At 33.2% G+C, this 27,471-nt stretch overlaps 1 protein-coding gene across 1 annotated transcript in view; it reads right to left on the bottom strand.

Moving 5' to 3' along the window:
• Window positions 1-1,760: 1,760 nt before the first annotated feature.
• The window catches only part of LOC110027779 (protein arginine N-methyltransferase 7), a 79,892-nt gene continuing 54,181 nt past the window's right edge, over window positions 1,761-27,471 (bottom strand). The window contains exons 7-12 of the mRNA XM_020729332.1: window positions 26,492-26,754; window positions 21,818-22,054; window positions 21,385-21,608; window positions 2,399-2,414; window positions 2,238-2,334; window positions 1,761-2,153 (exon numbers count right to left, since the gene is read on the bottom strand). Coding sequence (XP_020584991.1) covers window positions 2,017-2,153; window positions 2,238-2,334; window positions 2,399-2,414; window positions 21,385-21,608; window positions 21,818-22,054; window positions 26,492-26,754 — 974 coding nt within the window. The 3' untranslated portion in view covers window positions 1,761-2,016. The remainder of the gene's footprint in view (window positions 2,154-2,237; window positions 2,335-2,398; window positions 2,415-21,384; window positions 21,609-21,817; window positions 22,055-26,491; window positions 26,755-27,471) is intronic.

Below are 27,471 nucleotides of genomic sequence, written 5' to 3'. Positions count from 1 at the left end.
AGCGGTTCACGATCAAGTACATCCCTTGACATAAGAGCTCCTTTTTTTCCATTTAATCCTTCCCTTATACTTGTTTCTCTTTTTTTTAGCATAAAAAAAATCATGGATAGACACTGGTGTGCGCCAAATATAAAAAGCGCTTATGCCAACAATCTTTGCACTTTGCTTTAATGTGTTTTAGTTTATTTTATTGGATGGTTGTCGGAGGTTAAACTCATGTATTGCCCTATGTTTTAATCTTTAGGGAATGTTACTACAATGTTGTAGAATTTGTATTTTTAAGCTTACTTTATACTTCTTTTTAAGTTATTGGAGGCTGAACTAATGGAGTGATATACACTATAATGTATTTAAGATATTAGTATATTTTCATATGAAATATGTATTTTTTTTTTGTTCATTCGACTTTTCTTATTTGGGACATTTACATGCATACGAATCATTTCTATGTATTTATATATCTACACATCTACTGCAATGTGTAAATGTAAAAATTAAAGTTTGTGTTGGACATATAAAAGCAAACAATTGAGTGAAATATATATATATATGTATCATCTTTCATATAAATTTCTATTATTCTATATGCAGGTTTATTGAAAATGTGTATAATCATAAATTAGCAGCGACAAAGTCCATGGCAGTTATAACCACTGCACAAATCATCGCAGCTAAAAACCTTGTTTGATGAATTTAGTACCATTGTTATAAGCCTTTATAGTGTTAGCAATTAGCAAAAATTGCTGCAATGAAAACAGTAGTTAAAACAGTTGCAAACATCAAGAACTAAAAACCTTCCCAAATTGTTTTTAAACTGCTGCTAAAAATATTTGTAGCGTTGATAATTGCAGCAGCTTAAAATCCACTGCAATGAAAATAACAAAGATTTTTATCATTCTGATAGTCTGCAAGAGATTGGTCAGTGTTGGAGGTTAATAACAAAGATTTTTATCATTCTGATAGTCTGCAAAAGATTGGTCAGTGTCGGAGCTCTGTTGGAGGTTGTCTGAATAATGATGGTTTGGGAGCTACTCTTTTTTGGGAAACTTGCACACAAAAACATAATTCTTATGTATATACATATCTTACACCAAACTTTCATATTTATATAGCTTTCTGGTGCTTTAAACTTATGCATAAAATTATATTTCACTTTTAAGAAGTGATAATAATATTATTTTTGACATGATATTAAAATTTGTGCTGTGTCGATAAAAATGTTTAGGTGCGAGATACGTAAATACATAAAAATTGTGTGCTACGTATGAAAACACCCCCTTTAATTATTAGAACTTGAAGTTCATGGTTTGCCTGACTATAGAACGATCAAAAGCAATGGATTTGGGTTCTCTTAAGTGCTTCTTCAACAAATATTTTTAAATTTTATAGGGATTTGAGTTAGGAATAAGTAACATACCACCTAAGATGAAAGGGAGCAATTACCTCAAGCATGCCATTATTTTTATTTTTTATTTTTATTTTTTAGCTTTCCTTTTAAGTTTCAGCAAAAGAGGGGGAGAGGGATAGCTTAAGAGAAAAAAGACAAGCCCTCTTTTCCATTCCATCCTTTCTTTTAACTTGATTCTCTTTTTTTAGCATAAAAGGAGCATGGATTGGCTTTGGTGTGTACCAATGATAAAAAAGAACTCATGACAACTATCTTTATCTATACTAAATGTTTATGCCAAATTAATTAGACTTTAAATGAGAATTTAAACAAAATTATCCTTTTTTTAAAATAAAATTTAACTCAGCCTTAATGAGTTGACAAGTGGATCCCATTAGCATATGCAACTTGTTTAAAGAATTGCTTACATAAATAACGAAGAACGCTCTTGAACAGAAACTCTATGCCATGTTTGGATGACAAATTTGCTTGAAAAGCAAAAAATAGGCGGTTGAAAGAGTTCACACTGTGGCTACTTAATCAACCCACAAATCATTTGCACTTAATTTCATTTATTCTATTTTCCTTAAATCCAAACAAAAGGCCCAAGGAATCAAACTCAGTACATATCAAGGAGGAAAATAGGGCTCCAGCGTTAGCTCACCAGAAGAAGCGTCAAAGGATGCCTCAATCTCTATAGAAGATCCAGCCTCAACATCTAACGGTCGACTGAGAAGTTTCACTCCTTGCTTCCAGTATCTGTTGACTGTGAAGAACAAAGCACAGATAGAATTAATAATAATAATAATAATAATAATAACTAGAACCTGCTAATGGAATTGTTGCGAACCTGGTCCTGTATGTATAACTATAGAATTCTCTTCATCGAGTACCCAGTCGATCCAAAGCACCAAACCATGACAGATTCCTGGTTCTGAAATCTCCATCTATAGATATGCACAAATGAAGATGTTAGATGGGATGATTATGCTTGAAGACACGGTAGCGGACCAAACCATGCTGAAGCCTACGCAAACATAGAAAAAAAGTTACAAGAAAAAAAATATGATGCCAATGTAATTCTAATAGTCAAGTTATTCTGAGATTCTAATAAAAATTACAAAATGATAATATTTCAAACAAATAATCATAGTGCAGGTAGGCCAAGACCCTGAAAATATATGTCTACCATCTAAAACAGGTATATTTACTATCAAATATATACGTACATATCAAACGCCTAAACTCTAATATTTGCATTTAATCACCTAAAACTTATACCTTTCTCAGATTCATCACACTCCGTTATCATTCACGTAAAAGCCTCTGGCAATGCTCCCGCAAAAAGCAATACTTTCTTCAGTGCTCATGAATGTGTTTGTTCTGGCTTCCGTGCTTCAGTTGTTGTCAGAGGCGGGGTGGCGCGCCATGATATCCCAGCTAAAAAAGGGAGTTAGTTCTGGCTTATGTTTGTTGCTTCCACACCATTCCCATGAGAGATGTCGGCCACCAAAATAAAATGTAGAAATAGCTCTATGACTGAAGAAAAGAGCAATATCTGTGAAGAAAAGCTAGTTTCTTTGACGAACTATAACTAATGCCTTGGCTCAAGGCACTCAAGATAAGGCGGAAGCCTTATCCAGCCAGAGTTGGATGAAATGTGGAATAAGCTTCTTGTCACCGTCTTTCAGCGAACACTAACGAGTCTCTTGCCTTCACTGCCTGACTAGGTTAATGCTGATAACTGAAAGTGGTAAATTTGAGTGTGATAGAAGTTTTGGGTGGTTAAGATGTAAATATTAGAGTTTAGGTGTTTGATAAATTAATATATATGTTTTAGATCACAAGTATGTAAAACCCCCATATAATAAATTTGATCTTGACAAGTTTTTGGATTTTGAAGGCACTAGAAACTAACCCACTGTCAAACTTTCTTAATAAGTTTACTCAAACATATTGTAATAATTATTCATCCAAAAGTTTCCATGCAAAAAAAAAATGTATAATTTCATATTTACATGAGAAACTATAGGAAAAAAGCAACCTAATGAGATAAGTAAGAAATTTTAAAATGAAATTCAGAAAAAAGTACTACAAAAAATGTGTGTGTGTGTGTGTTGGGTTGGGGGGGGGGGGGTGGGGGGGAATAGGGGTGAAACCTAGAGCATTACTGCTCTAGCCTCTTTAGCCATCGAAGCCTCTCTTCCTTCTCCCCTCTCGTACAACCATTCCTCCAACCGAATCAAGTTATGCACGTTCTTACTCTCTCCTTCAATTGAGGGCCGCAACGTTAATAAACTTTTAACCGGTTTTTTTTATCATACAAATTTTCTCTTCTCATTCCTACCCACCCAAATTAAATTCCTTAAATATGATTAATTTTAATTAAATTATTCTATTATTATTGGAGTATGGATATTGAGTTGCATTAACATAATCACAAAAATTAAATTTTAGCAAAATGAATATGATGTTTATGTTAGGTTTTTAATTTTAGAGGAGTCTATGTTAAGCAAATCAAATAGCCTAATTGGCAAACGAGGTGAATACTCATACTATTGATCTATAATAAATAATTTATTTCTTCTCAACTATTTGACAGTTAATAACATTTAAACATGATTTATTCTAGTTGAGATTTTTTCTTTCTCAATGATTTTCTTATAAATGTTTATATAGTACACTGAATTGCATGTAATTAGCACATGAATGATATGATAATGTTAACTGCATGTATGTATATGACTGACTATAATGATGTCACTCATTTATAGTATTAGTAAAGTAACACTAATGTACTCGTGCACGTTAATAAAAATTAATATTGATATTGATGTGTTTTAATTGACATAATTTTTAGACGATGCTCATCTGACGGTTGTGCAAATATAGAATGATATTGATATATTATGATTCATTTAATAACATGTCAAAAGTTTATATTAATTTATTAAAAAAACATAACCGACATGCATATTACTTTCTTTTCTTTGTATTGTTGTAGTATTATAAGTATAAGAATTTACTGACTTGTTTAACTCCCTGTTATTTTTAAACTAACCTTTCACATTAATTTAATTGATTTAAAGATCAACAATTGAAGAGAAAACGGGTATAGAAGAGAGAAAACCAATAAAGAGGTAAAGTTCAATATATTGTTTTTCATTCATTTTGTTAATGGCTAGTTATAAAAAATGAACAACAAAATCTTAGTTTTCACTGTTCGATAGTCTATTCTCGTCTTGATTAATTTCAAACCCCGGGCTGGGTCATGACAAAAGAGAAATCAAAGAACAAAGTATATGATTAATTAATGCAATCTTGATGAAAGAGCCAACAATGAGATAATTATAAGAAAATTTTATAAATTTTGATGAAAAAAATTTTATAAGTGGGTAAGATTGTGATGACCCGTTTCAGTTCGGGGGAGACAATATGAAGAACCGAAGGAAATAAGGCAAGCAAAGAAGAAGAGGAAATGAACAAGAAAGGAGAGGAAGTGAAGAGTTGGGTATTTATAAGAGGGAGAGAAAACGAACAACCAAAAAAGAGAAAGCGAGCAGACATGACATCGAATAGAGATGATAGAAAGCGAGAGGATGGAAGCTAGGAAGGTGTGTTCGTTTTATAAAATCATGCAACAGGACAAGTTTTACTTAACTGTAAAGACGAAAGAAGAGGCTTCATGGTCTCATGCGGGAGAGAGTGTCGTCGAGCAGAGGAAAAGTGAGAGGTCTCAGCGTCGGTGTCGAGCAGGGGAAGAGGCGGCGCCACTGTAGTGCAAAGGAGGTGACGAGTACGGGAGTTCCCATGAACTTGATCCTGACAAACAAACTAACCAAAAAGTTGGGGAGGAGAGTGACAACGTGCAAAAGCCAGCGTGTGAGGAGAATTGAAGCTGAGTGTGAGAAAGGCAGGTTGATCGCGCGCGTGAATTTAGGGTTGAACAAGGTAACTTTTATTAAACTTTGACTAATTAAAATAAATTAAATTATTAACTTTGCAAAAACATAATCAATAAAATTAAATTTTAGTAAAATGAATACCATGTTTATGTTAGGTTTACAATTTTAAAAGAGTAGACATCAAGACAAATCAAATAGCAAATTAATCGGCAATCAATGTGAGTATTCATATTATTAATCTATAGTAATAATTTATTTCTTCTCAACTACTCACAAATAATGACACTTGAACATGTTTTATTCTGATTGAAATTTTTATTTCTTTATTGATCAAATTATTATGAATGTTTGTAATTAGTTACTATCATTAATTGGTGTATTTTTTATATATTATGCCGAATGTTTGTAATTAGTTACTATCATTAATTGGTGTATTTTTTATATATTATGCCAAATTGAATGCGATGAACAAATGAATGATATTTTTATATTTACTGTTTGTATGTGCATGACTGTCAATGATGGAGTCACCTTTTTGCGACACTAGTAATATGCTAAATTGAATGCGATGAACAAATGAATGATATTTTTATATTTACTGTTTGTATGTGCATGACTGTCAATGATGGAGTCACCTTTTTGCGACACTAGTAAAAGAAAGTTAAGATACCCGTTCATGTAAATGAAAAAATATATTATTGATGTGTCATAATTGAAAAAAATTTTGACGGTGCTTCTGTAACAAGTTGTAGAGATATAGAATGATATTTATATATTCAGATTCATTTAATTAAAAGAACCATTATGGTAAAAGAATCTCTACAACATTTTGGTAGATGAAGAAGAAAATTAATAAGATCAATCAGATGTATAATGATATGATAAATATTCAGATTCATTTAATAGATTCTATGTACCATATCCATTATGGTACATAATATTCAGATTCATTTAATAGTGTAGATCATTATGCATTTAATCTATATTCATATGGTAAAAGAACCATTATGGTAGAGTGAAGATTGACTAACAACTTACTCAGAAGCGTAAAAAGATGCATAAGAGGAAGACTACAGAAGAACATGTAGATCACTCAGAAAAATCAAATGAAAAGACCACGAATAATTCAGGTAGAATCCATAGAGTTATCACTCAGGGTATTGGAGTCACTTGTTTCAAATAGGAAAGACAAGATAAAGGTGAATGTTTGATGGGCACTAACACTTGTTATTGGTCTCGTCGGTCTGGTTAGATAGCAAGATATTATCTATCTCTTGGCCCGAAGAGCATTGAAAATAAAAAAAAATCAGGTGGAGCTCATTCATATAAGACTACAAGTAAACAAAAAAAGATAGAGCTACAGCTTCAGCTCCGACCCAAGATCAATCAAGGCAATCTATTCGACCACAAGTATATTCATTTACTCAAAGTGAGACTGAAGAACCTACTACTGCCAATGGTAATGAAGTCTGGTGAGTTTGGCCTATGTTTCCTAAAATACTCTCTTGTTTAAGTATTGTTATTAGAAGTATAACTGATTCGCCTTGTATCGACTCTTTACCTGTATAGTTATTACTTTTCATTCATGCATAATTAATTTTGATCTGTTTAATGAAAAATGACTTGAGGTTTCTTTATAAATTTCAAGGAAAAAATTTTTATAAGTGGGAAAGATTGTAATGACTCGTTTTGTCTACCTAGAGAAGAGGAATCGAAGAGTCTAAGGAACAGAAGAAGAAGAAAAGAGGAGTCAGGGATAGCAGAAAGGTAGAAGAGAAAATGAGGAGTTGGGGAAACCGAACAGAGGGGAGAGGAAGTTAGAAGTCAGGAAATGAAGGGATTCCTTCGTTCTTGAAATTGACGAGTGAGGAGACAGGCGAGATTGTGAGATTGACATACCTATAAAGTCGATTGGTGCATGTGAGAGTATGTCAGGCGCAAGCTAGGGCTTCCCCGTGCTTTGATTGAAATTGAGGGTGACATCAGCGGATTACAATGACATCTCTCTCAAGCAGAAGAGGAGTTCTCAGTGTCGGAGTCGAGCAACAGAAGAAGATTCGACGTGAGTCGAAGGAGTCAACATTGTGGGAAGAAGCTTTCCCAGGTGACCAGACGCAGCTGCCATAGAAAGGATGCGTCAACATCCAAAGACTCCTACGAGAGGGAGTCGATTGCAGGGAAGGGAGTGATTCGGTATATAATAGAAATTAAGTGTAATTGCATAAAGAAAATTTAACTTAATAATGAAAAATTAATAGTTTATTAAAACAATAAATTAATTAAAGTTTATATCATGTTAAGCTTCCAAATTTAGAGGGATCAATGTCGAGACAAATTAATCGTCAATCAAGGTGAGTACTTTTACTCTTAAATTACAATATTTTTTTAGTATCTCTTTTAAACCAGTTATATGGATTGTTATTCATGTGTGATTAATGCAATTGATTTTTCTATTATTAAATTTATGTCATTTCGATGCAAATGCTTAATAGTATCATATTATGAAATAATTGATGCATTATAATATTACATGTTGAGTAATATGAAATAGTGAAGGATACAATCTATATAGACTGATTGTATGTATATATTTGACTATAATGGAGTCACTCCTTAATAGTACTAGTGAGGGAACACTAAAGTATTTGTGCACTTATATGAAAAAGAATATTGATATTGATATCTTAATTGACAGATTTTTTGACGGTGCTCTTATGACAGCTGTATGGATATGAAATAATATAGACATACTATTAATATAGTAATACTCCTTGAATAACATCAAATATTTATTTTGATTTATGAAACTTTTGACTAGCATACATATTGTTTCTTTTTATGTTTTATTACTATGATTTATGAGTATGAGTGTTCACTGGCTCGTTTAGCTTACAATTGTTTTAAAATAATTTTTCAGGTTTAATTAGTTAATTAAAAGGTGAGCAAAATAATTAAAAATATTTATAAAAGACGTGGATAACCAGTAACGAGATAAATTAAATATACTATTTTAATTTATTTTGGTTAGTGACACTTTCATCTGTTAAATAGTAAAATAATATAGAAAAGTTTAATTCTCACCATTTGACATTTTTTTTGTGTTTTGGTTAATTCTAAGTCTCGGGCAGGGTCATGACAATATTACTCTTTTTTCCTTATACTACTGTAGTTTAGAAGTATGAGTATTCACTGACTTGTTTATCTCACTGTTATTTTTAAACTAACTTTTCAGGTTGATTTAATTGATTAAAAGATGAACGATTGAAAAAAAAATGTATAGAAGACACAAACAACCAGTAAAAAGATAAGTTAAATATACTGTTTTAAATTCATTTAATTAATGACTTCATTTTGTTAATAGCTAGTTATAGAAAAAAAACACTGAAATCTTAGTTCCTACCGTCCTATCATTTGTTCCCGTATTGATTAATTTTAAGCCCTAGGCCAGGTCGTAACAGATTAAGTAGGTATAATGTTATAATAATATTAATAACAATAGTAATAAAATAAATGGATGTTTTAATCCACTTAGTAGGCCCAATTTTGCAACTTTTGACTTGTGTTAATGGTACCGTAGCTTAAGTCTATTTGGTTGCTTTGATCTTATATTAGTTTTGATGCATTTATTTTCATGTTGATAATTGCTTGTTCATATAGTAGGACCATAGAGTGAGTTCAACGAATGTCACGGTTGAATCTAAAGTAAATTAGGTGTTCTATATGGCTTGTATCGAGGAAAGCAGTTGTTATTTATTAGTGGATAAATATATGCATTTCATTATTGAAGGCATTATCCTTTTTGGCTTGCATTAAATTTCTAGTTATGTTCTTTATAGGTTTTCCAGTCTTGTTTTAACTATATTATTAAACATTTAATATATGATTCTTCTATTACTCATAAAATAGTTATTTGTCTTATTATATTGTTGCATATCTCTCTACACATCAGATTAAATCCCATAGAAATTTTTTTAGCGAGTTTTTTCTAAAGATTGCACATAGATTTCTGTCACATTATAATCATGTATGAAATATAAATATATTAGTCATATTGTTTAAATAATTACCTATTGAAAAATTTGCAAATGCTAATGATATGCAGATTGGTAGAATCCATTTGAATGTTGGCTAGCCTGGTCGATGAGTTCATAGTGATTGCTATAAAAAATTGTCGAATTTATTTAGGTTGATATTTGCCTTTTTCTAGTTTTACGGTGCTTAATAAAACTAACAATATGGATAAAATTTGAATTGAAGTTGAATAACAAATGATTGTTGGGAAACACTAATAAGACTTCATTGGATTAAAAATGATTGCGTTGAAATATATGAATTATTTGTCAATGATTGTACATTTCATTAAAATGATTAAGCATATTCATATGTGTTGCGTACTCAGATCAGATGGTCAGGCATCTGTTATTAGTTGTAAGTCCTCTTTGGTCTGGGGTTTGATTCCCCTCGAGTGTAGGGTGTGGTACTCGAAGTATAGGTGCATAAGGGATGATTTAGACTCGTATCATAGCCTCCGGCCATTCCATTTTTTTTAATATATATATATATATATATATATATATAGAGAGAGAGAGAGAGAGAGAGAGAGAGAGAGGTTTAGCCATGGGGATCCCTGGTTGAGTAGCTTCTCTTCGATGTAACCTCTCTGCTCGTCGCACGCCGGCTTCGTTTCTGGCTCGTGCATCTCTGCTCGTGCGGCGTCTGCGTCGTCCTCGGGCTCAAACTGATCGCAAGGGCTTCGTCGCTCCTGCTCCCTGTTTCGGTTTAGTTTCAACTCGTGCGTCTCTATTCGTACGTCAGCTTTGTTTCTGCTCTGCGTCTCTACTCGTGTGTCGGGCCGCGACAGCTGTCTTCCTCGAGCTCGAGCTAATCGCAGGGGCTTCGCCGCTCTTTCCTGTTTGCTCTGAGATCACAGGGGCTTCTGCTCCTGCTACCTATTTCGGGTTTCCGCTCTCTGCTCTGCTATGCCACACCTCCATGGCTTCCGACAGATCTTATGTTGTTGCACTTGCAGGTGTCCACGCCTCAGATACACATAAATCGTGTTCTTTCCCTCATTCATTTAAGTGGACGGAGGACATCAAGAAACATAGTATGAAGAATGAGAAGTCTGTCATCTTTTTTACAGAAGTTGAAGATATTCAACTTGCTTCCTCTTGTCAAATGAATTTGGTTGGGAAACTTTTGTATGATCATCCCAAAATTGATCTGATTCGTAAGAAATTTGAGCTTCTGCACTTTGTTGGGCAGTGAAAATTTGGACTATTAGATGAAAAACACATTCTAATACAACTAAATAATGAAGAGAATTACACGCGCATATCTGCTCCAAGGATAATCTGGATTGACAACAGAGTAATGAAAATTCTAAAATGGTATGTGGATTTTGACCCACAGACAGAACCACCAATCATTCCGGTTTGGATTCGCCACCCTAATCTGAAATTTTATTATTTTACTAAAAAATTGTTGTATCCTATTGCCCCAGTTTATGGTAAGTCACTCAAAATAGACATTCCAACTTTTAGTATTTCCCGTTCATCTGAAGCCAGAGTACTTGTTGAAAGAGACATCACTTCACGTGCTTCTGAAGAAATTTGGTTGGACACAACATCATGCATATTGGCAAAATGTAGTGATTGAGCATTTTCGCTTGTATTTTTCAAATTGTCATATGTCCAACCACTCCAATTCTCAATGCCAACATGTACACTCTAACTCAAACCAAAAAACATAGTGCTCCGCCAGAGGCAGTGATTTCATCTTCTCTTGATAAGCTCCAAGTTATTGATACTATTGATCATCGAAAGAATACACCGAATGACGTAACTATTCTCGCAGGCAATATGAAAATTTTTCAATCCCAAGTTGTAGCTCCCTCGTCTTTGGAACCTCCTATCGTGGGGGAGAGGGTGTCTTTAGACTCCACCTGCCTTAGATATCATTTGATAATACATGTGGCAATACTTCTACTGCTTCACCACCGTCTCATCAGATTGAAAAAGTTGTTAATGTTACGTAGGCTCATGGGGATCGTGATGCGCAATAGCCTACACCTGTCCGACCAACGTTGGAATCTACTGATCAAATGAATCAATCATCGGATGAGGAATGACAGGTCTACACATCCAAGAGGAAGAACAAGAAAGGAGACCTACTTGAGCTTAGAAATCTGATAGATGATTCTTTAGTTACTACGGACAATGGTAAACACTTTTCCAATTTGTTAGCCGGCTCACTTCCAAGAACTAGAGGCAGAAAGAGCACAAAAGTGGGACGACCCTAGCACTTTTGCGCCCTTTTGTGGCTTTTTGGTTTTTTACTTTTATGTATCTTTATTTTATTTGGATTTTGTGTGCGTTGTATTGTGTGAGTTGGGCTTTCTTTTAGACCCTCTCATATAACCTTTTTGTATATTTTCCATATTAATATATATGCACTTGGGCTTTTTCAAATATATATATATATATATATATATACATATAGTAATATGATGGAGGCGGAGGCGGTATCCACCTCTACGAAAAAGAAGTTCCTTCGATTTATGCTTTCAGCGACGACTGCTGTGGTGCACGCTGAACTCACGACTACGACTCCCCTTCTCCTTTCGACAAAGCCGCAAACCTTCCACCTCTGCCTTCGATCGCTTTCTCCGGCTAGAATTTGTTGCTTCCTTCGGCTAGGTTTTACTTCCTCCCTCCACCTGTTGCAGTTTGCCTAAATTGTTGTTCGAACTTGTTTTGACCCTCTGGGCTATCGGTGTCTTTTTTGTGGTGAGCGTTCGCCGTTTGCTCTTTCCTCGACTGCATTCTTCACTACTCGTTACGCCTCGCCTCCTCCTTCAATCGGTGATGGCTTCAAACAAAACTTATGCTGCTTCCCTTGAGGTTGTTCACGCCTCAAGTACCCCTAAATCATGTTTGTTCCCGCCTTCTTTTGCGCTGTCGAAGGACGGCGAGTTTTGTTGCATCAAGAAAGCTAGTAGAAAGAATGGGAAGCCAACTTACTTTTTTAATGAAGCAGAATGTAATCTGTTTGCTTCTTCTTGTCGTCTGAATTTGGTCGGGAAATTCCTTTTTGGTCATCCCAAACTGGAGCTTATACATAAGGTATTTGAGTTTATGCCCCTTGATAGGGAGTGGAAAATTGGGCTTTTAGATGGGCGACACATCCATATTCAAATTAACAATAAAGAAGATTACATACGCTTATTTGGTAGAATAATATTTTGAACTGATAACAAAGCAATGAAAGTTTTGAAATGGACAGTGGATTTTGACCAACAGATGAAGCCAACAACCATACCGATCTGGAATCGCCTCCTTGGCCTGAAGTTTCATTATTTTAATCAAGAAGTGTTGTACTCTATTGTTGCAATCTATGGTAAGCAACTCAAAACGGACGTTCCCACTTTTAATCTTTCACGTCCTTCAGAAGCCAGAGTGTTGGTTAAAAGGGACATCACTTTAACATCTCCCGAGGAAATTTGGTTAAGCTCACAACACCAAGGATATTGACAAATGGTAGTTATTGAGCCTTTCCCTATGTATTGTTCTAACTATCGTATGTTCGATTACTCAAATACTTAATGTCACCACCTACACTCCATCTAAAACCAAAAAAGCAAAGTGCTTAGCCAGATTTAGAGATCCCCCCTCCTACTCTTCTCCAAGTTAGTGACACTCTTGATCATCACAAGGATATCTCTAACCTCAATAACACTGTGGAAACCGTACCATCTATTCCACTCGCCGACGTGACAGTTGGTTCAATTACCCATGCGGGAATTTTTTCAACTATTCAGCCTCCACATAATGCTCAAAATTGAAGGTCCTCTGATTCCTCTTGTGGAACCTCAGTTGGTGGTGGCAGAGGAGATAATTGATAACATTCTACCCTAAGTGAATTTTCTACTGCACCCTTACCACCTCATCAGATCGAACAAGTTGTTATTGTCATTCAGGCACAAGGGGATCATGTTGTGCAACAACCTACACATGCCCGACAATCTCTGAACCAATGCACTAATTAGATGAGTTAGTTTTCGGATGAGGATTAGCGGGTTTACACATCCATGAAGAAGAAGAATAATAATAAAGGCCTACTAGAACTCAGAATCTTAATGGATGGTACCTTGGTTGTTTCGGGTAATGGCAGTAGACTTAACCATCTGTTAGCAGGCTTCCTACCTAGAGCTAGAGTTAAGAGGTAAAGATACATTGGGTCGTACTCAAGCTCCCTTTATCAAATGTTTGGAGACTTGGCGTAGAGTTTACATGTCTAGTTTATAATGTTGGTTTTTTTGGGTATACATGTACTTTTTTGGGACTTTGGTGTGTGTTGTATACCGGGTGCCTAGGGTTCCAGTTTAGGCTTTTTTTTTTTTTTTTTTTTTTTTGACTTACTTCCTTTATGCACATCCACCAATAATATCACACCAAAGTTTATCTGAAGTCTCTCAAATACATCATTCTTGATTACTCTCTAATAAAAAACACATTCTATTTTCCAATCACTAGAAAAATATACAACTCCATCAATGTCACCTTATTTAAAGATCAATCATATTTTCCCAAATCATAAATGTAAGGGGAGAACCCGAGGGAGTAATAGATATGGAGCCTTCTTCAAAATACTCGGGCAAATTTTTTTTTCAACTGGGTGAGGACTAAACCAAATCCTATTTCTACTTGAAAAAACATACTCTGCACTAAAAAAATAAATCCTAATTGCCTCTATTCCACCTTAATGTGACACCAATGATTAGGAACTTTTTTTATCTAAACAGTCAGAAGAAGGATCATTGAGCATGTAGAAGACACTACACAAACCCAGGTCTATCAAGAACTCAAATCAAGTTCTCTTACATTTGATAATCAAAATAGTTTATATTCTTACCAATTGCACACAAGAAAGGTGTCCACAAGTTTAGTGGTCATCTAACCAAAAGATATGTAGCTTATGGGATTTTGCTACCATCTTATAAGTTTTTGTCATAAACCTTAATAATGTGCAGGTTCCCAACTCTATCCAAAATGTTGTAAGAATTCTAGCATGGAAATAAGTCGTTGAGGACAAAATTTAGACTCTAAAAAATAATAACATATGGACATGTATAGAATTACCTTACAAAAAATAGTCCTATGGATTGCAGATGAATATTCCCGATCAAATACAAAAGATATGGAATCATAGAGAGATTCAAAACCATACTGGTAGTCAAGGGCTTTAAGTAATCATGTGATTCACTACCAATAATGCTCACTTCTACTCTCTATTAATAGATCAAAATTAGTCTTTATACCAAACTGATGTCCAAAATGCCTTATTAAATAGACACATTGATAAAGAATTGTACATGACTATACCTCTAAGCTTGAAAATTAAGTCGAATAACAGACTGGTTTATAAGTTGAAAGTCCTTATATGGTTTGAAGCAATCTCTTCGTACTTGGTTTAATTAGTGTGTTAAAAATGTGATTATAAACTGATAATATCAATCTCAAACTTATCATACATTTTTATTAAATCTTATCTTAATGAAAAACTTACTAGTCTCATAGTATATGTAACTGATATTATCTTAAGAAGTGATGATTTAGAAAAAAATATCAGATAAAATGATATTCACAATAAAATTTAATATCAATTATCTTGGGACTCTTAAATAAATTTTTAGAATTGGGGTGACTAGGTCTAAGGAGAGAATTGTTAATTTATCATCCCAGAAAGAGTACATCATAGACATGATAAATGAAACTGACTTGCTTGGGTGTAAGGCTGAATCTCAATAAAAAATTGAACAAAATTGAATAAAGTAGTCCAATTAACAAATGAAAATTTAAAAGACTTGTGGGCAGACTAATCTACTTATCATACATAAGGCTTAATATTGCATACTCAGTCAGTGTAGTGAACAAGTACATTAATAGTCCAAGTGGGAATCATTTGGAGGTAATGAATAGAATTTTTAAATAATTATAACATGAAATTTAGACATGTTTGCTCCTTAAACGATTTGAAAACTGTGATATTGAGATATACACAAAAGCTAGTTGGGCAAGTTAGAAAATTGATATAAAATTTACCACAATGCAATGATCATATGTTTGGGGATATCGCATCACTTGGAGAAGCAAAAAATAAAATTGTTCCTTTGGAGTAGTACAGAATCTAAATCACACTCTCGCACTAAAAATATGTGAGAGAATGTGGCTTCAAAGGCTAATAAGAGAAATTAAAATTGAGAAAAAAGACGATTAAAATATTCAATGATAGTCAAACAACTACTAATATAACCAAAAATCTTGTGCACCATGAAAAAACAAGACATTGAGATGGACAGACACTTTATCCCAAAAAAAAGTTGATGATGAAAATGTTCGGCCAAGTCATGTTCCAACAAGACCTTAGATTGGTTAAATTCTCGCCAAAACACTACGGGGGGTTAGCCATGATAAATTGAACTCTAAGTTTGGCTTGTATAATATATATAATCCAGCTTGAGAGTGAGTGTAAGAAATAGCTGACCGGTGTGGACTTTATTTCATTTACTCAAGGTGTATTTCAATAGTTGGTTTTTCCTTTATTAAACATTGCCAATTTTTTTATTTTCTTATTTTGGTGGGATTTTTAATTATAAGGATCTCGATTTCCTATTTTTGCGAATTGGTATACCACAAAGTCTATTATATATAGTGGAATAATAGATCTTATCAAAATACCTCACTTTCAAATTTGACTTGCAAAACTATTTTGACCCGTATTTCTGAAATACTACTACTACTAAAAAAACAAATAAATAAATTTACCATATGAGAAAAAAAGGTTAATTTAATCTTATAATAATCATAAGAGTGGGTGGCAAAACTTGAGATTCTGGTAAATTAAGCCTCAATCCCACTACGTGGGGTCGGCTACATGGATCTTTTTTCTCCATTGCGTCCTATTTAGTGTCATATTTTCATTTAGTTCTAGTAAATTAAGATCATTTTTTATACAATAAGACCAAGTCTTCCTAGGTCTACCTCTGTCTTTCTTAACACAAGTCGAATCTAAAACATCAACTCTCTTAATCAGATCATCAGATGGTCGGCGTTAAATATGACCAAACCATCTAAGACGATTTTCTCTAATTTTGTCTGTCACAAGAGCTACACCAAACCTATCACGGATATATTCATTTCGCATTTTGTCTTTAAATATAAAGCCACTCATCCACCTAAGCATTCTCATCTCGGCAACACTTAACTTATTATGCTTCTCTTTTAAAGACCAACATTCATTTTGTATTTTGTCTCTAAGTGTAAAGCCACTCATTCACTCATATTTCTGAAATCTTCAACTAAAATGAATGTTTTAATAAGATAAATTAAAATAAGCTAAAGTTGTTATGACCCGAGTCTAAATAAGCCTAAATCAAGCACCAAATGTATCAATAAAATCTTTGTGATACTATTTTGAGGAACAAAATGATTTCTTATTTCTGAAGTGCCTTCAAATATAAGGAGGGTCGTCTAACAAATCCAAGATTACTCAATTATGTGATTTTTAAGACATTTAAATAATTTATTGATGAGGTATTTAAAAGGGCCCTTTCATAGAGTATTTGAGGATTTAAGCTAAAAAAACTAACAGACCACTCTAAGAAATTATAAGCAGATTTGTATTCTTCGCATGAAAGAAATCTAAAACTTGAGAGAGCATTGAAATTTGAGGCATAGTAAAACGATGATTGATGCCAACAATCACCACCAACAAATAATGTTACCTATCAATCATCGCATGCTTGGTTTCACCCGACAAATGTCGTCTGACTATCATCTTCCGACTAAGATCAATTGAACATCATCTCTTAACTATCACTTTGGAATTTGTCTCCAGTTAAATAACATTAATGTATAATGCTATCTTCTTCCATTGATCATCAACTGACATTGACGTTCACCATCCCTCGCAGCTTCTTTAGTACGTTACAGTGTACACACAGTAGACTTGAGTTAGCGATACAAACTTTATAACCTTGTCATTCCAAATAGGGGAAAAGGAAGACGTCTATGGTCTTATGTAATGAATTACTTTTACTAAGTCGGGTATTATAGTTTTCTGTTCCTGAGATTTCATCATTAAAACTTTGGTTTCTAAGCTTATTAGCATATATGCGGAATTGTATAATATCAGAACATGAAATTCTCATTTTGCTTCTGCAAAGTTTATTGCATGGAATAGATAGAGCATATGGAGATTTTGGCAAAAAATAAGCTGTGTAACTATAAAAAAAATCATAAATAGACATTTTTCACACAAAGTATCTAAAATTGGGGAAATCTTCAAAATTAACAAAATCATAAACCTTTGTTTGTTATTTGATGCCATCAACAACCACCGATAATTATTGATGCATGGTTGTTATCCTTAACAATTGTTGTTTCATTATCATCTCCCGTATTCAATGCACAACTGCTTTCACCCAATTGTCATCTCCTGACTATCAACTCCTAAAAATCGTCTCATTTAGCAAACTTACATCAACGTTCGCTACTTTTTGCCTTGGCCGAAGGCAATTGACATAAACTTTTATCATCCTTGCTTGATTCTACAATACTTTCCATTATAATTTTAGGAGATAGTCTTAGCAATTTGTATTGATTAATATCATATATTTTTTTCAATTAAAGGAAATGACAAACTTCTATAAAACCAAGCTAAGCCCCATTATTTTTATATTTAAGAGTTTTCAAATAAAAAGTTCTCTTATTAGCACATCTTATTTATATTTGTGGAACTTTGTGCAATACTAAGATAAGAAATTCTCAATATATTACAACAATTTTTCTAGCACATAATAATTAGGTGCCGCAATTGAAAAATACTCTTACAATTTTACAAATACTTCCTAAATTATTTATAAGTTTAAAGACCATCACAATGAAGCAACTTTATCTAGGGCTATCAAAAAAACTTGTTAGCGAATAACTCATGTTCGAATAGTTAAGTATCTCATATTTGAATCATTTATTTAGGTCTCTCATGTATTTTTCTGTATTTTCTATTTTTAGAACCATTTGCATGTGGTGGTTATCATGTGGCCAGAGTGTCATATTTGGGCCCTCCAACACAATCTAACAGCTCATATGATCATGTAGCTATGTGTCTTCTATTGCACAAAAATGGTGCAGATTTGAATCTAACATTCTACATCTAATTTATCTAATTAATATTAATGAGCCAATTTTGAGCTGAGCATGAGTCGAACACGAATAAGAATATGTAAATTGAGTCAAACACGAAGACATTGTTCATGAACAATTTCGAATACGAGCCAAATTTGAACGAGTCGAACATCAGTCAATCCTAAGTTGGCTCGTTTACAGCCCTAGCTCTATCATTCATCAATCGGTGAATCAATCCCTTAGTTAAGGTCATCATAATCTAGCCAGTAAAATTCTCCCATGATTATAGTTGAAAGATTGTATTTATTGGATGGATCGATATAAAGCTCAAATCCTTCAACTCTTAAAAGAGGTTCAATAATAGAGAATTGTAACAAAATATAATTTCTACCTTCAACTCTTAAAAGAGGTTCAATAATAGAGAATATCATTGTAACAAAATATAATTTCTGAACCACAAAATCAACAAGTCAATACAAGTGAATTTGAGGACAAAATCTCTTTGATGGTGTTATTTCAACCATCTTTTTTGTGTTTTTTTAACTTATTCCGACCAAGTCCACAAGCTTAAAATTTCAAATGAAAGAATAGACTGTTGGACCAAAATAAAAGTTTAATTTTATTTTCTGTTATTAACAATTAATTATTCAAATTAATTGAAATAGCCACTAACCAAAAAAAAATTACTTTCAACCAAAAACAAGTATTAGAGCCCATCAAACATTCACCTTTATGTTTTCTTCCACATTTGGCACAAGTGACTACTGTACCCTAAGTCATACATCTGCTAACTCCACTCAACTTATTCGTAGACTTCTTCCCATTTGAACCCTCCGATTGATCCATATGATCTTCTTTTTCTCGCTCTTCCACTTGTGCGTGTCCTTACACTTCTGAGTAAGCTGATAGTTGATCTCCACTATTCTAGCTCGTTTAACTAATACAGAGTATTCATCGATCCAAAAAGGTACTAAAGGTTATCTGATAGAATCTTTTAATCTCGAAAGGAATCTATAGCACTTTTTTCTGCAACAGCGATCAACTGTGACACATACCTCTATAATGCAGTAAGTTCTGCTTCATACTGAACGTCTTCTCTCCTTCCTCAACTTGACGAACTTATCATGCATCTATCTTCAAGTGGATAGAGGTACAAACCATTCTTTGATTAATTCCACAAATTTCTTCCAACTGACCATCAAATTTGGTATGTCTCCTAGCTTGTCCTGATGTTGGACATGCCACCATCTTCTAGCTTCTCCATCTAGCACAGACATCACCAACAATACTCTTCTTTCATCCGGACAAGCCATGCTATCTAGTACCTTCTCTATCCTCATTTGTCAATTATTTGCTTCAATTACATCTTTAGTTCCCTCAACAGAGGTGGACACAAATCTTGAAATATTTTCAAATACTTATCTATAACGATTGTATCACTCTCTGTAGACTGTCACCCCGACTCCTGAATCAGCAGAGTTAATGCCGTCATCATTTGGGTGAGGAGATTTGTGTTTACATTTATAATAGGTTGCATTTCTTCATTTTCTATCATATTCTCTTCTTCTATAATTTCGACAATATCGCTATGCTTGAATGTATATAATTTTATTTAGTTTTTTTTTTATTATTAAAAATTTCTTATAACCATCTGATTGGCTCTTTCATGAAGATTCAACTAATTAATCATCAATTTGCTCTAATACTACTTTTGTTACAACCTGGCTCGAAGGTTGGAATTAACCAAGACGGGAATGGACGGTTGGAGGGTGTAAATAAAATCTTCTATATAACTTTGGTCATGATTTGTCCCTAGGCTTGGAATTAACCAAGACAGGAACAAACAATCGACGATGTGAATCAAAATTTTCCATATTAATCTACAATTTAACAGTGAAAGGGCAACTAATAAGATTAAATTAAAGTGTTAAAATTAAAATTACCTCGTTACTAGTCCTCGTCGTTTATAATCTTTTTCTTGTTTATCGTTCATCTTTTAATAATTTAATTAAACCTGAAAAGTTAGTTGAAACAGCAATAAGCTAAACAAAGCTAATGAATATTCATACTTCTAAACTATAGTAATTAAATAAAAAAAGGAAACAATATGCATGCTAGTTAAATAGTTTAATAAATTAATATAAATATTTGATATCACTATCATTCATAATCTTACTGTATAATTAGCATATTATTATCATTTCATATCTATAAAACTGTCACAGGAGTTCCACCCAAAAATTATGTCAATTAAAGACACATTAATATAAATATTCTTTTTCATATACGTACATAGATACCGTAGTGTTCCCCACTAGTATCATTAAGGGGTGACTCTATCATAGTCAGACATGCACATACACGCAATCGACATAAACATCTCATTCGTGTATTTGTCATATTCAACTCTAACGTACTATATAAAATATACATTAAATGCATAAGAGTAGGTAACTACATATTCATAATAATGACGGATAAAGAAAAAAATATCTCAATCAGAATAAAGCATGTGCAGATGTCGTCAAGTACAAAATATTTGAGAAAACACGAATTATTGTTATAGATTAAAAGTATAAGTACTCATCTTGATGTCGATTAATTTGTGCCTGAATTTTCCTCGACGTCGATCTTTTAAAATTAGAAACCTAACATAACCATGATATTATTATTAATAAACAATTACCCTTTCATTAATTAAGTATTTAACTTTTCATTATATAATCTCGTTTACTTTCTATTTATATATACCTTACCAAGGTCGACCGTGCTTCGTCTTCCTCCTCTCGGCGCAAACCGGATCGCATCAATTGCAAGCTTCCTCGCCTGCTTGACAACACACGAGCAATAGTTTCCTCTTCATCTTCTTTGATTGCGGCTAGAAACCTATGTCAACACCTGCTACGCTCTTTGCCCTAGCCACCCACACGATCCCAAGAACCCAATTTCGCTTCCCTTGACATTGTCATTCAACTCTGAGGCAAGCCTCAACTCCCTCATACGTGCGAACTTCCTGACCTTAACGCTTCTCCTCCTTTTCATCCATTTACCCCACCCCCTCCCCTTTCCTCTTCCTCTGGTTGCCTGACCCTTCATTTCTTCTTCTTTGATTCTTCGTTTCATGTTCCTCTGTGTAACAGAACCGTTACAAAGATTCTTAGTTATAAGAATTTTCATGTCAATCGTCTTAATGGCAAAGCCATCCATCTAAATCAAGCTAAATACTATTCAAATGCAACAAAAAATATAAGTAGCTTGTATAGAAAGGAAGAATCCTAAGAATTTGATCACATATATTGTTGCCTTGAAAAATATGACAGCATAAATAAAAGAATTACCTTCCGTAAGCTATCATCTAGTAGCCGGGATGATACTCTTTTATTGAGAACATGTATGCGATCCATCGAAAAACCATTGGCAACAGAAACAGCTTGAATGTAAGCATATCCTTTCTCTTGGAACCCATGAAGGCTTGAGATAACTTTTGAAGTTTCAGAGAGAGTTGCAGCAAGTACAGTTAATAAAATGCTATCATCAGCAACAACACACAATGGAGCTTCTCTTACTCGTTGTAACTGCATGGAAGAAGCTGCCTTTTATGAATAAAGATGGTAACATATAAGGAACAAAAAAAGAAACATTCATAACACCAAAAAAAAAATTTTGAAGCAAAAGAAATGATTGGCAAGATTGAAAAGAATACGGATGAATGAACCCCATGATAGGCAAGTTTGATGAAAAATGAATACAAGTTGGCATCAACATGTATCCTTCTAGCTTTTAGTATTAAAGATCCTTATGCATAAAGGCCCAATATCATTCCATGTGCTCGTGCCTATAAAATAATCATACCAATTTAAAACCCCACTTCATCATCATTAGCCTTCTAGGAACAATTTGGATCTTTTCTTTATTCCTATAAAAGTGAAAACTTTATTTAAGGCCAATCATTTTGCATTCTTCTATTTTTTTCCTTACCTTCCGAATCCTTTCATCATTACTCCTATCAATTAGTTTAAAAGAAACAACTTCCACCCTCCTTTCTACATTCTCAAACTACCACAATCTATTTCAATTTTCATCTTCAATAATTGTTACTCCCACTCTCTCTCCAAAATAATCATTTCTATGTCAGCCGTTTAGTTTCTATCATCTTGATTCTTATTGTCAAAATAAACATTTTAATATTTTCTTTGTATACCTTTTGTATTGTACAGTTTTGAATGTTTATAGCATACGGCAGAAGTAAATATAAGAACTTTTTTTTTTGTATGTATGATTTTATTTTGAAGTATTTTTGAAAGTTATATATTTTATTTGAGAATTGTTTTATACATGCTTCCATATTACTATTTGTTTATGAATAGTAGAGTAGTTGAAATGTAATTGTACTTTAGGTGACAATTTAGAAGGACTAATTCTGCATTCATCTAATTCAAACAAGTATAAGTCAAGATTAAAGTCATAAAAACTGGATCTGACCTAATCGCTCTCTCTTTTTACACATCAGGTTGACCTAAGGGGGTCGATTGAGGTGTGATTGATCCCTTTTCAGCAATTCAGGTATGTTCTCAAAATCTTGCTTATGGATCGTATGTTCTTATGGAGATAGTGATTGATGTTAATATTCAAACTATCCCATTGGTATAGTTCACTTCATCAACTATTGATATTATCAACTAGAATACTTTGCAAGTACTTGAAATACTTCTCTACTTGTGAATAAAACAAAGATCGTATAATTCCGATTGTAGCATTCAGAATATTGACTCTCTGGGGTCGTAAAATTTCATATTTTTATATCAGATGGAGTATTAATTAAAAGAAAAATTTATCAACGCTCACCTTTTTTCACTAGATTTTAAGCTAAAAAATCTATATGAATATTTTGCATATTTTTTGTGATGTATTATTATTCAATTAGCACTATCATTTCTTCATAAATACTTTTGTTTTGCTCCTATCATTATCAAGTTAATAAAATTTGCTTTAAAAAAAAAATTGGGGGCAGCTCTTCAGGCCATCAAATATATTCCAACCTACAATTTCCTTAATTTCTTCATTTAACAGGAGCATGTAATCCTGTACTTCACTTCTGTAAAAAAGTAATATTCCACTTCATTTTACCTCCTCCATAAAACTTAGATGAATTTACAATCACGGTAAAAACACAACCTTCTTCGAGTAGAATTTCTGAAAATCATTGCTAACTGCACTGTTATTCCTATTCCCGCTGCTTCAAAATTTCAACCTCTTTTTAGTTTTTACATATCTTAAGAAGCAACGTGCATACGTTAAAAAAGAAATCACAATTCTGATTCTGAGTCTGATTGTGTTTATGGCATAGAAAGTTGATTAGCATAATTAAAAATTTAATGCTAATTAGTATGGTTCGATGGTAATGATCACTGGTTTTGATTTTTTAAGAGCAATATGGTATTCTTTGTGGATGCTGTAATGGAAATAATTTGCCACTTTTTAAAAAAGTATATAGGAGGATAGTATTAAAGTCCCGAATTTTAAGCAGTATCCATATTTGTATAATTTTAGGGTGGACATTGTTATATTGCAAGCAATGAGAAGTTTAATATTATTCTGCAATCAAGGATCAAGATTTACCGAAGCTAGAATTTTTTCATTTCATTTGAGCTGGCATAAGTTAAATTATCAGAATGAAGAAACTTTAGAGTTGTGAACATTTTATACCACCTGAGTTGTAGATGATACAAATGTCAAAATTTATACACGTAAGGAATACAGGAGATGTGCATCAAAATCTATACTCCAGATTTTATTTCAGCTTTTTTCATTTTCTTAGATTTTTATTCTATTTTAAATTATTGAAAAATATGCCTATGATGACAGTCCCCATAGAGAGCGAATTGTACTCTCATATCGGTTTGACTGGACTTACCTTTGGTCTGTTGCGGATAATTTGATTTTCTGTTTCCCTGGATTAGTTACAATTGGTGTGTTGGCTTTGGTTGTGTTCATTGTTTTGTTATCTTGCTGGTTAGCTAGTTTTTTGGTTCTTTCAACTTGCCATTGTTTGTTCTCTATTTCCCTAGCCATTGGGTCTTTTATTCCTTCAATCGATTAGTCTATGTGCCCTCCTTAAAAGGTGTGCATTATGCATTAATAAAAAAAAAGGTTATAAAAGAATGCATCTAAGCATATACAGTGTGATCTACATCAACCTTAAGCAAACTCAAAAAGAAGGGATCATAGTCAGTAGGTTTACTGTTATGTTCCCTCGGTACAAAAAATAAAGAAAAGCTAAGTAAGATAAAAGAAACAAATCTGGAACAAAAATAGGATATCCTGTTATGTTCCCTCGGTACAAAAAATAAAAGCGCCTTTCTAAAAAAAGAAAGAAAAGCTAAGTAAGAGCAAATGCTACTCTGGTTGATCACAGCGCTCAAGTTTATGCACAACTGATGAAATTTGATAACATTTACATAGTCTTGCTCAATTATAATGCCCTTCAACTCATCCATCCAGGGCTCAATGATTCTCTTCATGGAGCGAATCACTTCAAGTTCTACCTTTGTGCTGTCTCAGTGTTATGATTCTTGTCGAAAAGCCACCACAAGATCACCATTTTCATCATGAATGGCAACTCCAATGCACAAGACCGTATGATGTTGTTATGGTACTTGCTATTGAAAATGGTGCATTAGAATCTGCCTTGATTGCTACCCTGGGAAAAAACATCCATGGCAGCTGTTTGGTCTTCCATAAATCTAGTTGGACCCTTTTAGAGTCTAAAGATTATACAAATCAATTCATCACATCTGTTTGGACTGATGTAAACTTTGTTTGGTAGGCGCTAATTCTCTAATCAAGACAACAACCTATTCTGGAAGCTGTATTTTTCAATCCAGGCATATGGTATTCCTTGCAGTTGGGTGCAGGATTGATTCCAGCTTTCTTTGAAAAGACTATTTTTCAGACTTTTGAAAACTACCAGCATCAAATTAGAATATATATAAAAGGAAACATTTTATTCAGAAATTCTTTCATGTCAATATTATTTTTCATTTGTACACATTTTTTGTTAATTATAAGCAGATGTTATATACCTTTGAAGAATTTATGAAATAAAAAAGTTTTTCTTCTCCTTTCCCTATAGTTTTACAAACTAGTGTTGTCAATTGAGCTCTGTGATGTTGTGGATTTATACTCTTAAAATTCACGTCACCTGAAAGCGTTAAAGCCATAGTTGAAATTAAAGCGTTTTTTTTTTAATCGGGATGCTAATGACCTTTTATTATAAATAAGATATCTGTGCCTCTTAGATTTGAATTTTTTTTAACTGTGGTGCGAGTGTTATTTAACAACTACAGAAAAACTCATCTTCTCATATCGATATGACTTGGATCTCTTGGTTACTTATTTTTGTGTTACCTTGTCATCTATGTAATTGATAATTGGTTTGTATGTGTAATTAAATTTGGTCTGATCTAGTACAATAAGAGCATTTGACTGCAGTGATTTCTATTTAAATTATGATTTTCTCGAGATTTCAAATTTCTCAAAATAGTTTTAATTAGAATATGAAAATCGTTAGATTATTATTTGGTATGAATGTTTTAGTATTCACCAAAAAAAGGTAAATATTTGTCTAATTAAAAATTTATGGACCTCAAATATGGTCATATGTACATGATTTGTGCATCATATCCTAGACATGAACTAAAAACTCTTACATCCTAAATTTTCAGCATTTGTGGGATGCTACAAAAAGGATCCAACCATATAAGAGGTGATGTATTCATGTATTTTTTATCGATATTATATTCTATATCTTCCATACATTTAATTCAGATTTATGAAGACTTCTCCCACACATCGCAACTAGCCTTTTTTTCTTTTTTTAGTTTAATTAATTATTATGTTTATATATTTAATTATATTTCAGTTAATACCAGTTGGTAACAATTTGACAAAAACAAAAACTCTGAAGATAATCAGAGAACAATACTTAATGCTGACTGAGAAGCCACACTCACAGCATTCTTGACTGCTATCAGAAATGCAGATCTCAAATCCTTTTCTCCATAAATTCCAATACGCTCCGGTGATAGAGAAAGATGAGAGTCATGGGAATGGAAAGAACTGCGGGCAGTTTTTTTATCACTGCTGAGAATGTATGAAACATTGGTAACATTATGGACAGCTTTGAAGAAAATATTTCTATCCCGGGACACGGACACTCCTTCACCTGGAATGAACCAAACGCACTGTCTCCAATGATCGCACCAATAGTCAACACCTATAAGTTACCAAAGCAAAACTATAAAAAAGAACATAATTGAATGAAATGTGCAATAGCTAGATCAGTTGAGCATATGGTAACTTGCATGTAGCAAAATTGGAACGAACAGAAGAAGAAAAGGTGCTGCCTATGGTGCACAGAATTGTTGGTGGCGCATTCTCATATGTATTGAAAGAATTTCAAACTGTTAAAACTCATCCAGATAGTAGAATAAATCACTCCGCAGTACTAATTACTAGTTTTTGATCCAACAGTAACTTGAAAAATAAAACTAATGTGTCATCAAGAAATTTTAACATCAATCACGAATCATGATACATTTTGAGCAAGAAATATTCTAAATTCAAGGTCATCGAAGCCCCAATTTAATCAAATTTATAGTCAAATTGAGCGGCTAGACAAGATGAACCCAATGACACAAAATGTGATTCAACTCAAATTCAATCAAGCACGTATCAAGCATTTAAAAGCGCAATTGAAAACTTCGAAACGTTAATTGAATGATAATTTGACATATTTATAGTCAAAACGAGCAATTAGACAAGGAATCTACTAAGCACAATAAGTCACTTGAATGCTGAAAAACTAATCTACGACCAAAAGAAACAACACGGAATGTTCGATGGAGTGCTTGGGAATTTAGGCCAAAATAACCAAAATGCCCTCTAAAAAAATTATAAATAAATCTTAATTTTTTTTATTTAGCAGGTTTGT

The sequence above is a fragment of the Phalaenopsis equestris genome, unplaced genomic scaffold (genome assembly GCF_001263595.1).
Source record: "Phalaenopsis equestris unplaced genomic scaffold, ASM126359v1 Scaffold000445, whole genome shotgun sequence".
Lineage (NCBI taxonomy): Eukaryota > Viridiplantae > Streptophyta > Magnoliopsida > Asparagales > Orchidaceae > Phalaenopsis > Phalaenopsis equestris.
The sequence above is the reverse complement of the archived record's forward strand: the minus strand, read 5'-3'. Positions and strand labels throughout refer to the sequence as shown.